A 15,379-nucleotide genomic window follows, 5' to 3' on the forward strand; every position below is an offset into this window, starting at 1 on the left:
GTTTCCACTCCTTAAGTTTTCATTCTGCCCTGCTTTTCACCAGGGTCAGCGGCAGAAGCAAACAGAGGTGTAACCTGGAAACTGAGGCAGAATCCCAGCATACAGAGGGAGGCCCTTGATGGGGACTAAGGGGAACAGGGCACTGGACCTGAGCGGGCCCACAGGTCCCTGATGTGTCCAAGGCTTCTCGGGAGGTCAGAGGCAATCCGACTAACTGCAGCGCCCTCTATGGGGACACTGCCCAAAAAGACAGGGCCAAGGTCAGGGGACAGAGGCCCTTCAGGGCAGCAGCCCCCTTCCCCACGGTTGCATCAGGCGAGGGTGAAAAGGTGGGGCAGGCAGATGGCAGCATGTACGCTGGCACAGCAAAGAAGCCCAGGCTCCCATCACCCCCACATTAACATCACAGGCAGGAGTTTGCAGCCAGCACACCTGTGAAGTGGAGCCAGTGCTCCTGACTTCTGTCTGTTACTGCACCTCGAGCACAATTCCCGAGCATTCTTCCTGCCACCTCGCCTAATCATCTCCCTGGATTCCACACACATGCTCTCAAACACCAACTACTCCACGTTCACTATCAAAATACTCAATATTTGCTCCATCAGTGCTAACCGGTGGCAGCCCCAGGAAAGGAAAGGCACTTTAAGCATACTTGCAAAAGACCCTCTGCTCTAATGGACCCATAAATCCACATGTTAGCAAATCCTAAAGCAGACCCGGGATTCAGTTCCCAACCCCTCTGCCACCTCCGTACCTCCGTCCCTGAAATCGTTAGCTTGGAATTGAACCTCAGTAACCAAATGAGCTCCTTTTATTTCTGTTAGAGCTTCTCCCTGAAAAGAAAGGCAGGCAGGCCAGACAGGACGTTTTACTTTTTATGGTCTCAATTTATCTGACATGCGTATTTCTTAAAGCTTTCACCAAAGCTACACCTCACCGGCCAACAACTCCTCCATTACCTTTCTCATTCATTTCTGTGACTTTCCTTCCCCTTTCTTATTGCCGTACTTTCCAGATGGTGTCATTAAGGGGGCTGGAATTATTAATCGCTTCATTCTCAACAGTTTCTCAGAGCATCCTAAAGCCACACAGGTTGTGATGAATGAGTTCAAATGCCTTCATTTTTTATAACTCCAAATGAAATTTAGCCACAGTTAACTGCTGAGACGAGTGTTTCTCTGGACAAGCATCTTGGTTCCAGATACATTATGCACAAGAGGCACCATCCCACGCCCATGACTGCCTGCTCCAAGCTGACATGCCAGGTTCAAATCACTGATGCCGCTGTTCATGACATTGTTGCAACCACCCAGCAAAACGACTTCTGAAACTGGCTACACAAGGATCCTGTGTAGCACTAACCTCAACTGGAAGCATAAATTCATTATTTGATTCACGCCAGTCTCACTTACTGTGAGTTCCACTAGGCCAGTTATTTTCCTCAATATGGTGGACATAATTGGTCTTGCCCACTCAGGACCATTTGCCCTTCTTCTGGCAAGGGAATGGTGAGCTTCCTTTGTGAGGCCACACCATCCCACTCGGTCTATACAGTTGCAATGGGATAGACTCTTCACTGCTCTGGGGATGGTCATGTGACTCAAGCCTAGCCAATCAGAGAGCTCATCCCTCTGGCCATGGTGATTGGTTCAGGAGTGGGCATGTGACCAAACCAGAGCCAACAAGGCAGAATAATGGGACTAATACCAGAAATTATTTGAGAGAAAAGTATGCCCTATCTTCTGTTGGATTCGAACCTAGGAGAATGAACGCACACATGCAACCACAGGCTGATGCATTGCTTGAGAATAAAAACAACATGGAGAGCAACAGAGCTGAGCGATGGAGAGAGGCCAGTTGCTAAAAACTTAAGCTCCCTGGATCAAGCAAAGCCTGAAGCTGGCCTGATGTTTGGGTTTTTCCAGTCACATAAGCCAATAAATTCTCTTTTGAGGATACCAGTACGATTATTTTTCTGTTAATTGCAAGTGAATGTAAGCCATTCGGGGAGGGAAGTTGTCAGTTTTGTTCACCACCACATGCCCTGTACTTAGTACAGTGTCTCACAGACAACAGAAGCTTAATATTAATAATCAACAAATGATTTAACTGCCTTACACAGGGAGCCTGCTCCCTGGTGCCCCTGCCCAGGGAATTCAACAACCCCAAACTCTGACAACTCCCTGTTTTACTGCATTTACTCCATGAGGACTCCATTTATTGCATTTATTGTGGAGACTGGGATAGCATCCCTCAGGAAGTCTATGGGAGGCGGCCCCAGCTGCACGAGGAGCAGACACTTGCCCCAGCCAAGAATAAGGCATGGCAGCTGAAACAGCTGTCCCTACGGCCCAGAGATGGCTGGATGTCTCCTAAAGGAACAGCCATCTCTTCATCCTCAAGGAGACATCCTGGACTGGAAAGGAACTGACTCTCCTGGGCACTGCGTGCCCCAGGGCAGTTTCTTAACCTTTGGAGCCTCTAGTTCCTTACCTTGAGATGGCAGCAATGCCACAGTGCGTCACAGATAGGAGCGTGGACTGTGGAGCCAGACCACCAGGGTTTGAATCCCACCACCCCCACTTACTAACAGTGAACCGCAGGCAAGTGGCATCACTTCTCTATGCCTCAGTTTCCTCATCTGTGAAACGGGGCTAATGCTAGTAGCAAGCACACAGTGTTAGTATGAGCATCAAAGAAGTTAAAGTATGTGATGTGCTTAGAAGAGGGCCCCACATACTGTAAGCACCATGGACCTAACTGCTAGTATTATTACCTCTTCCAGAAAGTTGTGCAAAGGGTAAATGACATACTGGATGTTCGATATTTACTGGACACAAAGCTAGCACAAAGGAAATGGTCACTGAATTACCAGGTAAAACATAAAAGCCAGTGTGAGCCCACACGAGGCCAACCAACCACACTTTGTGGATATAGACCAGTGCACACCTGATGGAGGAGTGGTACCAGGTCAGGTACACCCTGCCCAGGGATGCCACCAGTCCAAGTGGTGCCTCTGGGCACCTCCACAGCCCCATGCAGGGGACAGGGCCTGGAAGCAGGGAAGAAGGAGTTGATGATAACTTCATGAGATCAGAGAAATTATAGAAAAATAAAAGTGCATTTTCTTTGTGCACTTAACTAAACTTGAAATGTGGCTACACAAATGTTGGTAATGCCTTACTGTCTGCAGGGGGCGGACAGCATATTTGTGACGATTACAGGAGAAAGCACACGTTAATTGCAAGCCATGTTGATCCCCTGCAGGAAGTGTTTCCAGGAGGTTGAATCCTAAAGCAGGGGACACCCTCCTGCCCCGTGCACTCCCGGGGGGCTGATGAGGGGGAGTGTGAATCACAACACCCAAAAGCAGCATCACTATTTTAAACGAAAGCTGTAAGCAAATGACGCTGACACATGAATGTATAAAGAACTTAAGTACTAAACAGAAGGTAATTTGGGTCTAATAAACTTTTTTTTTTTTTTTTTTTTTTTACGGTACGCGGGCCTCTCACTGTTGTGGCCTCTCCCGTTGCGGAGCACAGGCTCCGGACGCGCAGGCTCAGCAGCCATGGCTCACGGGCCCAGCCGCTCCGCGGCATGTGGGATCTTCCCGGACTGGGGCACGAACCCGTGTCCGCTGCATCGGCAGGCGGACTCTCAACCACTGCGCCACCAGGGAAGCCCCGGGTCTAATAAACTTTTAATAATTAAGCATAAGTGTTACATAAGTCATTTCCAGAAAGCTTCTCAACTACTGTAGTGACCATACTTTATTCTCTAGCAAGTGTCAAAGCCGCCATATTTGTTTCTCAGATAAACAGAGAAAGCAGAGCTCACAGTAGGAAGGGGTGGGAGAGAAAAGTCGTGTCATCTGATCTAATCCCCATCATACTGGACAACGCACGCTTTCACTGTCTTGACTGAAGAGCCATCTGGCCTCTGTTTACACATCCCAGCAGGGGGTGCTCCCAGCTCCTGGAGGTAGTTTATCCCATCTCAGGACAGCTAACTGCTAAAAAGATGATCAGACCGAACCAAAGCCAGCACCTTGTGATTTTCACCCAGTGTTCCATTGCTTGAGGCCGCTGACCTTGAGGACATTAGTGGTTTGAAGACACAGCAGCTGTGCCACCCACCCCAAGTCTTCCACCTCAACCCCATGCCTGTTGTCACAGAAATGTGAGGCCAAGGGCTCTGGCATGAGCTGGAGCCCTGGGTGCCAGGGCTGGGATGAGCTTGGGGCTGGGGACTGGTGGGAAACTAGACTACAGGTCCCAGAGCCAAAAAAACCTAACGGCAGTTTCCTGGGTCTAACCTATGATAGAAACTTCCCGGAGTTAGGAAGGTAGGAGGAATCTCTTGTAACCACCAGAAATACGATGAGACTGTCAGAAGTATATTAAATCAATTACATCAACAGAAATCAAGTTTATTGTCACTCTGTGCTTCTATTTAATCCCGATAGAAAATAAAAAATCACTTCTATCAAATCCAAGCCATCTAGGTCCCCCAACCCCTGTCCCTTCCCACACATTTTAGTTACCACAGCTGTGCATCAGAGAACAATCTCAGCAAAACATCCAGACTAAAAGCGTTAGGTAGACAAGACACCAAGGGTCTGAAATCAGAAACACGGAATTATAGAGAGCAGAAAGGAAAGAGTTACAATCTTGGGAACACCATTACAGTCGATGCTTTCCTAAAGCGAAAAATAATTTCGCTCTCTTTGTAATCTTTTTTTGATACCCTATAGCCAGTGCACAATTCTTTTAAAAAGAAGGAAAAAGATTCCTTTATTTCTTAAGCAAGAACTTAAGAGAAAAGTAGGTCGACTGGCTGCTTCCTTTCTTCTTTAGAAATGCTTGCATTTGGGATCAGAGTTGGTGGAAAGTTTCCATTCCAGATTCTGCTCAGGAAAGGCAAATGAGCAATCTGACTTGACGAGATGGATCATGACATGCTAGTCATCCTTCCAAATGACCCACGTGTTACCCCTCACAGCTTTTAAAAAAATTTCAAGATGGGTATCATATTTAGAATGAAAAAAAATTCAGACTTTTACTTTTTGTGGGGAAGGCTAAATATGTACCATCTTCCTTTTGTGCACAGTCGTTTGATGTCATCACTCTCTTTACTTCCAAGTGAGAGCAGCGGCATACTGTAAGGTTATGAAGCCACATTTACATGCTTCAAACCCCGATATGCGTCTCCAAAGGCTACCGTGTTGATTTATTCCATGTAACAAGTGGAAGCATTTAGTGCAAGTTCTGAACACTTTATAAATACCATACATGTAATCCTTATAACACCACCACTGCTTTCTCTACCCCTGGTTTCTTCAGCTAGTCCTTGCTTCACATGGATTTGGTGCCCGGGTCCACACCACCCGGGTCCCCCATTCTGGCTGCCACCTCTCAACAGGTTCCAAAGCCTCACGTAGTTTCCTATCCTTCCACTGATCTTGAAAGCCGAGGACAAGAGCCTAGCTGGCTCACTCTCTCCATCTCAGCCCCAGACACGCTAGCCCCTGAGAATGACCCCAAAGACCAAACAGGGCGCTCCCAGATTTCCCCTCAAGCTGGGCCAGGAGACCAGCGGCAGCTCTGCGCTGGAAGGCCCACGGATTGAGGAGGGGTGAGATTTAAGAGAAAGAACTCGGGCCGTGCGTAACAGAAGTTCAAGTGAATATACAGTAAGGGATTGTGGATCCAGAGGAGGCGCTTTTTCGCCCCAAGCTCCCTGCCTGGCTAGCAGCATATTCAAGGGGCCACCAGAGTGGAGGAAGAAAACCTGGGGTCCAGAGGCCCTACATCTTGTCCCAGCTCCCATGCTTACTGCTGGGTGAATAAGGGTGACTTCTCAAGCTCTCTGGTCATCAGCGTCTTCATCTGTAAAGGGCTAACCATGACCAGCTCGAGGAGGAGTTGAGAGCACCTGTGAGATGGTGCACGTCAAACCACTCTGCACGTCTACACAGCCAGGCAAACACACGACTTCACGGCAGCAGCCAGTGATGAACACTGATCAGCCAGTTCAAGCCTTTCCTGCTCTGTGCAGCTCAGAGAGGATGTGCTGTCCTGGTGCATGCAGTTGTGGGGGACCGCGGCCGGGGGCAGCGAGCGAGACCCCATTCCCACTCAGCCCCGGCCTCCCCAGGCACAATCCTTCCCGCCTCCTAGGGGCTGCCGCCCTGCAGGACTCCTGGAAGGGTCATCCAGACGGGGTGCCCACTGCTGTGCCTCAGTTCCTGGACCGCAAACAACATCAGTAATAGGGACACAAATAAGGAGAAGAAGCACAACAGTCGCTGGGAGAAGAACACCTCGCTCCACAGCCCGCAGACTCCCGCCCGGGCGCCTGCTCTGCGGCCAGCCTCACTCCCTGGCCAGCCTTCCCCATTCTCCTGACCGCCTGAGAAAACTTTGGAGGTCCTGGGGCAATGCCAGCAGAATCACACTGCATCCCAGATGCTAAGGAGAGAAAGCTCTCAAGGGCCCTCGGGCCACCCATCTGAGGAGTCCAGTAGCCATCCTGCTGCCCAATAGTAGCTGCAACCACCTTTCTTCTATTGAAGTGAAATGTGTCTCTTTAGAACCCCCAGCCCCCGAGCCCCTTTAATAATCTCCCTTTCTCCACACGGGACTCCAGAGATTGGGGAGTAGTGGCTCTGTTCCCCCCTTCTGCAACACAAACATTTCCCCAAATAATCACTAACAATGCTATGACTTCTACGTTTTCCCCCCTCCCCCCTTCAAAGACATTCGGATGCGCTGTGGTCAAGAGCAAGGTGGACAAGGAACCTGAAGGGAGGGACCCAGCCTAGAACCCTGCAGCCCTGGGACCTTCAACACTCCTCTCCTCCACGTGTGCCCTGAAGTCGCAGCATGGGCAGGTAGGAAGCAGTGCCCATTCCACTTAGGAGCTCTGCTTTGCACGGAAAGCCACCCCCGGCTGCTGGACCCCCGCAGGCTGCACCATCCACATGGTGCTTGTCAGAAAAGGCGTGATGGGAACACCCCACCCGAATGCAGGACAGGCCATCAGGAGATCCACTCCGGAGCCCCAGCTCCACCACCCACTGCGCAGCCGGGAATCTGCCCCATCCACTCCCCGCCAAGCCCTAACTAAGGGCCAGTCTCAGACAGCCAGTGGGTTGCTGCCAGGACAATGAACCACGGACCAAGTGTGACTGTTTTCTAGACTGTTTTCTTTTCTCAGGAAAAGAAATGGGTTCTGACTGAGCCAGTGTTCAGACAGAGGATATTCTTAATAGTTTTAGATACATGGTGAAGTCCAAAAATAGATACTTTTTTCCCCCAACGTCAAGCTTATATGCACTAGCTTTTCCCAGGAGTATTTTTGTATACCAGAAGTCTCTCTTAGAACCACTGGAACATAACAATGAACCGAGGAGAAACGAGGAAGGACTTTAACATTTTCTCTCTCTCTTTAACAGAGGGGACTTTATCAAGAACCCTGTGGTCCCAGCGGGGAGCCAGTTCCTCCTTCCCTCCCGCTCTGTGCTCTGAGCCCACATCCCCAAACTGTTTCCCCGGGGAGGTGGAGTCTCTAGTGGCCCACCTCAGCGCGTCAGCACTCACGCCAACGGCTCGTTATGGCGGACAGAGCGCATTGTTGGCTTGATCTTCATACGTATCCTGTGGAGTCAATGTTATCATCACAGATGGGGAATTTAAAGGACATACCCCAGGCCACAGAGCTGCGAGGTTCTAGAGGGGCCCCAGATCTTCAGACTCCTTGCCCACATCGCGCTTTGGATTACACCTCGACACATCCAAATAACGTTTGATAGAAGGGAAGAAAACAGAAGTCACAGCAGTCCTTTTTAACGTGCATCTAAAATCCATCTAAATTAACTAGGAATGCTTTCCCCAGGAAAGAAAAGATTTATATTGGGATTGCGATCAATGGCATTATCGGCTCAAATTCTCCTCCCCTCCCTGTCTCCATACCCTTTGACGCATGGCTTTGCAGTTCCTCACACGAAAGGAGCAGAAGATTTTTCCCAGCGCCTCAACTCTGTGACGTATTGTGGCCAATGGCACGAGGTGAAAGTGACAGGGTGCTGGTTTGGAGGCTAGACTTCTGGAGCCTAGCATGCTGCCACGTGCTCTCTGGTTCCTGAGAAGAGCATGCCTGGGCTAGCCTGCCAGTCCCAGGAGGAGCCTGAGAGCTACACGGGGCAGAGCCGCCCCAGCGAAGACGCCCAGCCTAGACCAGCTGAGAGCAGAGCCCCAGCCAACTGGCAGCGGACTCCCTACCAGTTAGACTGTGGGGCAGAAGGTTTCCTCTCCTGGACAGATTAACATGGGGGAGTCCCACCAAGGATGCTGTAGGGAATTGCTACGTTGGAAGAGAAGTTGGACCATACCAGAAGTTCCAGACTTTGGGGTTTTAGGTATAAGTAAAAAGGGTGGAAACCAACATGGGGCTGCTCCCTTTTTGCTCTTCTGAGCAAAGGCAATATATAAAAAAAAAAATACTGCTTACTATCACCATCAATTCATAAGACATAGGACATTTTAACACTAAAACTGAGGAGAGGATATCATCTTCGAGTACAACACAGTCCTTTTCAAGCAAAGATAGTTGGCCACCCTCCATATGTGAGCCTTTTCCTTTCATCTTGTCACAGATCAACGAAAACTTCGACACATAGCTCTCGTCCATGGACTAGCAACGTTCCTGCACGCTTTATGGTGGAACTGTGAGAAGAACACGAAATCAGTTACGTAAATTTCGAGACTTAAATCATGGTTCTGGGGCTTCCCTGGTGGTGCAGTGGTTGAGAGTCCGCCTGCCGATGCAGGGGACACGGGTTCGTGCCCCAGTCCGGGAGGATCCCACATGCCACGGAGCAGCTGGGCCCGTGAGCCATGGCCGCTGAGCCTGCACGTCCGGAGCCTGTGCTCCGCAGCGGGAGAGGCCACAACAGTGAGAGGCCTGCGTACCGCAAAAATAAATAAAAATCATGGTTCTGTTTCTTCTGTGACAATATAAAAAGTACATGTCTTTTTCATCAGGATAGAAAATAAAGCTAAAGATAAATGTAAGCACCTCTGCCGTGCCTTCTCCGTTGGCTGCCACAAGTGCAGCAGAGCAGCCAGTGGTTCTGACAAAGCCCAACCGCGACAGAACTTTTAAGTTGCACTACGCAGGTGCCCAAGATGCTAGTTTTGTGTTTCCATGATTATGATAATATACAAATGAACAGGAAAGCAGTGATGCAAATGGAACCTCTCACAGAGGCTACAGGGACACATAACAGGAACAGAAGTTAGAGGCAGGGAATCCCCGGGACCAGCTCCCGGGACACAGAGCTAGGCCACACGTGAACGTCGACTTTCTGAGCCATAAAGAGCTACCCCATCCTTCTGTTAGATTTGTGGAGGCCCAGGAGAAGGAAGGGGTCTGAAAGTGGATGGTGGTCCCAACAGATTCTATTACCATTCCAAACTATCCGTACCACAGATGCCAGGCTGGCTCTGGCCAGAGGAATGTGAGCAACCATGGCACACGTCAGTTCCGGCCAGAAGCTCCGGGAGCCAGTGTGTCGCTGGCCATGCCCCTCTTTTTCCCTCTGTCATGAGATCACTGGCGTTTCCAGTAGAGGCAACTCCTTCTGTCTGAGGCCCAGATTAAAGTTCACGACCAACTCCCACTGGGCGTGTCACATGGGTAAGAAATGAGTCTTGGCTGGCAGACGCCACTGAGACTTTGGGATCATTTCTCACTGTAGCATCACTAAGCATAATCTGACTGACACGATGGGGATGCTACTGAGGTGAAGAACTCAACATCAGTGGCAACAGAGAAAGAGGGTTCATTTGTCTTGGATGCGTTTCTCTACCTGATCCCTGAGCAGGTAAGAAGCAGAGGTGAGGGCTGAGTACAGAGATGCCTAAGACACAGGGCCCCGGCCCCTTGGAGCCCATGGCTAACCAGAAAGGCTAGCCTCACCTCTCGTGTGGCTGGGTTTTCTCATTGCTCCCAGATGAACCTCACTCATCAGGCCCTGAGGGGACTCACACACCTACCAGGCCCAATGCAGAGACAGAAGATGCCTCTGAGGAGCCCTGGACGGCCAAGGAGGCTGTGAGGTGAGGGCAGTAGGCAAGAGCCACGTTCATCCCTTCCCAGCAGAGAGGGCAGTGCACGTCCAGAGCCCTGGGGCCCGCAGTCCCCTGGACTCGCGCTCACAGATGTTGTGCTTGGTCTCTGACCATCTCCATCAAGGTCACTCAGTGTTTCAGCGCACGCCCTGGGGAGATCAAAGCTTGTGCCTTGAGCTCAACACACTCAGTGAGCAAAGAAAGGACAGACATGGGCCCTCTCTCTACTCCACCCCAGGCAGGTGAGCCAGGAGCCATAGCCCTGGGAGACCGGCCAGTCTTCGTGGGGCCGGAGCGGAATTAGCGGAGTCTAAAGTCCTCGACTCCTCTGATTGTGGTGGCCCTGCAGGACCCCGCACCAACCCCAGAGGGAGGCTGAGATGTGGAAGTGATCTGCCCCTGCCCCAGGGATCCGGAAAGCCACCCTACCGTGGAACCAGGGGGCGATGGCTTTGGTGCTCCTCTCAAAGCCCGCGCGGCGAGGCAGCTGCTCCTCCTTAAACCAGCGCACTATGACTTCTCTGGAGACGGGACACAGGGGCCGCTCCCAAGTCCTGCTGAGACAGAGACCGAGTGCGGCAGAGTCAGGGAGAGAGCAGGGGGCGGCGAGAGGGGAAGGAAGGAGGGGGAGGGAGTGGGGGAGACCACTGTGAGACTGAACAGTCCCGACGCCCACACTCACGCCTGTGGACAGGATTAAATGAGTCCAGGTACTTGAAGGTGCTTTGCAGGTCATAATGTACCAGCTGTTACTGTTTTCTCCAAAAGAAAACTGTTGTCACTTAGTTTGAAAAAAAGCCACGCAGGTGCGAGTGCGAAGTAGGATAGGAGGGGATGTCAGAGGGAGAGAAAAGGCATATTTGCCCTCTAGAATGGCCAGGGCGTAAACAGCAGCGTCTATGAAGAAGGATCGTAATGTAATAGGAGCAAAATTATTCACACGTGCGTGTCCTCCGCCCTCCCCAAACCCGCACTGAAGAGAACTCTCGTTTTGCCCCTCCCCGTCTCACCCACCGCTGCCGTCTAAGGGGACACCTGGCTTGGCCAGCTAGCCTTCCATGTTTTATGAGGCAGAACCAGGACAGTGAACAGCCTCAATCTGCTCTGGAAACGGCTGAGCTTCACCCCCAAGAAGTAAGAGGGAAAAGGACAGAGGAAAGGGAGAGGGGAGGAAAGAGTCGCTGCACGGGCTGACTCTTGATGGAGAAGCAGGTGTGGAATTGAAGATCCTGGGAGGGAGATGAAGAGGGGCACCTGAAGAAGGTCTGAGTAATAAATCAGATGCTTTTTGATATTTTCTCATAAGTAAGCCCAGATTTTACTTGTTATACTGTGGCTCCTGAACGTATACAGAGACGGGGCCACGTGAGACCCACTGACATGAAGCCCAGTAAGGGTTTGACAGCACATTCCCCGTAACAACACACACCCCTGTGTGCTGAGGTGATATGCAGCAAGATCACACTGCACTGCTGTGTGGGATGAAAACAGAGCTTCAGCAGACTTTGGGCCCAGCATGAACAACCACAGCTTTCTCACCTTCCCCCGAGTGACAGCAACCTGGCACAGGCTCACACTGTCACTGCTGTCTGTCCACCTCACAGCACTGGCATTTAGAATTCACCACCGCTGTCATCGTCTCTTATGAAATAAACACCAGCACGATGTCCCCAAGTCTTTGCATCTCCCCTGCACCAACCAACACTTCGATGCTGAGCCCAGCACTTCCTGGCAAACCCCAGAAGGAGCCCCTATTTTTACCTGCCCTAAGATGAATCCACACACACATTGAACAGCCTGAAGCCATCATCAGTGGAGTCTGTTCTCCAAACCCCTTGCTTCCCGCTGCCACCTCTGCAGGCTTTTTATTAACACCCCCTCCAACCAGCTTTGCTTCTCTGTATCCGCCCTTGAGGATTTCCCTCTTCTCAGGAACCTCAGGTGCTCTTCCTCTTTATGAAGCAGCGCGCTGCAGCCCTGCCCCAGCCTCTTCCTTCACACTTGCATTCCCCAATAAATAACTGTGCTCAGGGGGAAGAAATATCCTCTGGTTTCTAGGACTCGTTCTCCTTAGAAGGCAAGAGGAGGTTATAAATAACAGCAAGGAAAATTCGTTCACTCTTGTCCCTCTGTTTCTAAGCAGAGAATCTGATTCCCCAGAATATAAATGCTAGGACCAAGTGCTCCAAGAGGCCACCTGGCCAGAAGCCTCACTTCTGCACCTGGAACTCTCTCCCATCAACAACGTGTCTGCCCCCAGCATAACCGGGCAAGCGTGGGCTGGCCGCCGGTGCCAGCACCACAGTGCTGAGGGCAGTGAGGCCACGGGGACCTGTTCCATGGGGCAGCCACAGGAAGGAGGCTGAGGCATGGCTTCTGGTGCCTGGGTCTGCCGCTCCATCTGCATGGTCCCTGGTCCCCCTGCTCCACCCAAGGCGGCACACTGTGGCTGTCACTTCTTCTCCTCTACTGACAGCCACACACAGTGAGCCTGGAGCCAGACTGCAACACAGTTCATGCAGCTCTGTCTTCTGGGCCTGAAGGACAAATTATACGTCTCCTTTAAAAAAAAAAGCACAAGAGGAAGAAGGCTTTTCTAACTATGTCTCCAAATCCAGGAAACATAAAAGAAAATCTGACCTCATAAAAATAAAGAACTCCCACATGACAGAAAACATCATCATAACAGACAAATGACAAATTGAGGGGAAAAAATGTTTATCACAAAGAAAAGCATCCCTAATATTTTCCCTAATATTTAAGGAGTTCCTAGAAACAGATGGTGAAAAGACCAATAACACAATGAAGAGGCAGGAAGGGAAATGAACAGACAGATAGAGAAATACCAAAGGCCCTTAAACATATACAAAATACTTCATCTCACACATAAACAGAAATGCAAATTTAAATTTTCACTGAGATATTATGTCTCACACAAAACAAAAGTCTGACAACGCACTGTTGGCAAGGCTAAAGGATGAGAGTGTTCATTGGTACCACCCCTGTGGAGGGCAAGTTGATGAGAACTATCAATACTATAAGTGCATGTAGCCCCTAACCCAGTGGTCCCACTTTTGGGAATCTCTCTTGTAGATAATAGTTGCGTGTCTACAAGGTTACTCATTAAGGGCACTGTTGGTAATAACCAAAGATTTCAAACAACACCAATGCCCATTAATAGAGGTTTTGAAAAATAAATTAGAGCACAGCCAGGCAGTGGAATACTATGCAGCTGTAAAAAGAAAACTAAATAAAAATAATCAGGTAAGAATCGATATGTAAAGACCTCCAAAAATTATAGTTAAATGGAAAAAAAATCAAGATGCAGAACCATGTGTATGATAGGCAAACTTTTATGCAAAAAAAAAAAAAAAAAGAAGGAGATACAACTTTTCACCTTGGCAGTTGCAAAAAGGAACTGGGAGGACACATAAACTAAGAACAGTGGTTCCCTGTGCAGGGAAGAGGGAACTGAGTAGATGGACGGCAAGGATGGGAGTCAGCCTTTCCTCCATGTATCTTTTTAAACTTTCTGGTTTGTGAATCATATAAATGACAAGGAAGGAGGAAAGGAAGGAAGGGAGGGAAGGAAGGAAGGAATGCAGATGTCAGCTCTCCCTAGGCTGCAGGGAGAGGGAGGGGGTTTTATGAATAATCCTAAATCCCAATCAAAGCAAAACCCAGACAACCCTCTGTCATCTGGGGCTGAATGGACTCTTCTGCAGGTTTATTGTGGTTCAGGGAGCAGCAGGCACTCACCATCCAGCCTCTGAGCCCTCCCTCGGGCAGCAGACAATCAGCAATAATGAGGAGGGGAACCAACCTTAGGGCTGGCCTGAGGTGGGCACAGGCGGCAGGTCGAGAGGCTCCAGGCAACCTCTTGATCCTCCGTCCCAGCAATCATGGGCAGTCAGTCACCTGAGCGCCCTTGCCAAACCACTCATCAGCTCAGCGTGTAAGGACCCTCCTGCACTCAACTGCATTCATCTGCAACCGGCTATCAGAACCCGGGATGCACCAGCATCACCTGTGGTTACAACAAGCAGCAGCGAGTTCTGGTTCCAGGCTGCTGGGCCACATTTAACCCATTTGAGGTCTTACATTACAAGTTCTTAACCTGGGGTCTACGGATCTTTTAGAGCTTGAAATTATATGCAAACGTTTTGGGGTATTTACATATGTGCATTTCGCAGAGAAGAGGGTACACAGCTTGCTTTAGATTCTCAAAGGAATCCTAGACCCCAAAGAGGTGAAGCCTCCCAGAACTCCAGAGTTGGTAGAAATCTCCAACCCTGACTCCTCTCCCCAACTCCTGCCCCATTACACAGACTAGGGCACTGAGGCCAACAGAGGGGAGATGACTAGCCCCAAATTAAACAGCAAGTCGGAGGCAGAGCCGGACCGGATCTCTGGTGCCCTACGCCCCAGCCGGAGGCCCTCCCCAAGACACACCGCGCATGCGGATGCGGGATGCGAGGTCCGCGACTCACCTGCCAGGCACGGCCAGGGGTGAAGGCGGCCCCGGGCCCAGGAGGTGGTGGTAGAGTCTCGCCTCCTGCTCGTGGCTCTGGCCGAGCTCTCGGAACCTGGAGCTGAGGCCAGCGACCGTGCCCTTCTGGATGGCGCGGAGGGAGTGGCGCCGGTACTCGTCCCGGGCGCGCTGGGCTCGGCGCCTTCTCTCCTCATCAGCCGCCTTGGACCGACGCACTGGAAAGGAATAGAGAGCGTGTTCACCCAGACCTGCAGCCCAGGCCACGCACTGAGCAAGCCAGTACATGGCCAGGAGCCCTGGGACTCACCCAGAATCCCAGGATTCATCCGGATGCACCCACGTGTGCTGCGTGGAGGCTTGGCACCCGGCAATGGCAGGCCCAACCTGAGCCAGCAGCCCTGGGTTAGCCTGTCCCTGTGGGGATAAAGACACTCATGACAGTTTGGGGTGGTCCAGCTGTTCCTGTGGCCCTGTTCCAGAATGAGCAAGCAACTTTTGGATGGAAATTTACACCTCCATGTGTAGTTCTTCCTGGAGTGCCCTGCTCAGAGCAGCTTCTCAAACCCTGTGCCCTGCCTCAAGGACACCTGTCCACCTTGAAGTGGTTAGCATCTCAAATACCACTGCCACCACCCATGCTGATTACAGCTTTCTCTGTGCCAAGCCCTGAGCTCCGGGCCCTCCCTGCAATATCGCATTATAGACGCTTCCTCCAGCCACCAAGGGAGGAAGGCACATCACTATGTTTGCA

The 15,379-nt window shown here is 50.8% G+C and overlaps 1 protein-coding gene across 7 annotated transcripts in view; it reads right to left on the bottom strand.

Annotated features, from left to right (window-relative positions):
- SH2D4B (SH2 domain containing 4B) overlaps positions 1–15,379 on the bottom strand; it is an 84,132-nt gene that overhangs the window by 13,390 nt on the left and 55,363 nt on the right. For 3 of the 7 annotated variants that reach the window (XR_010935908.1, XM_067710358.1, XM_067710353.1), the window contains 2 exons: positions 14,627–14,843; positions 10,566–10,693 (listed from right to left, as the gene is read on the bottom strand). Coding sequence is in view for 5 of the 7 variants with exons in the window: in XM_067710358.1 (XP_067566459.1) it covers positions 10,566–10,693; positions 14,627–14,843 (345 nt within the window). In the remaining 2 variants the exon portion in view is untranslated. The remainder of the gene's footprint in view (positions 1–10,565; positions 10,694–14,626; positions 14,844–15,379) is intronic. The other 4 variants (XR_010935909.1, XM_067710354.1, XM_067710357.1 and 1 more) reach the window with 2 other exon arrangements.

Source organism: Pseudorca crassidens, chromosome 16 (assembly GCF_039906515.1).
Source record: "Pseudorca crassidens isolate mPseCra1 chromosome 16, mPseCra1.hap1, whole genome shotgun sequence".
NCBI lineage: Eukaryota > Metazoa > Chordata > Mammalia > Artiodactyla > Delphinidae > Pseudorca > Pseudorca crassidens.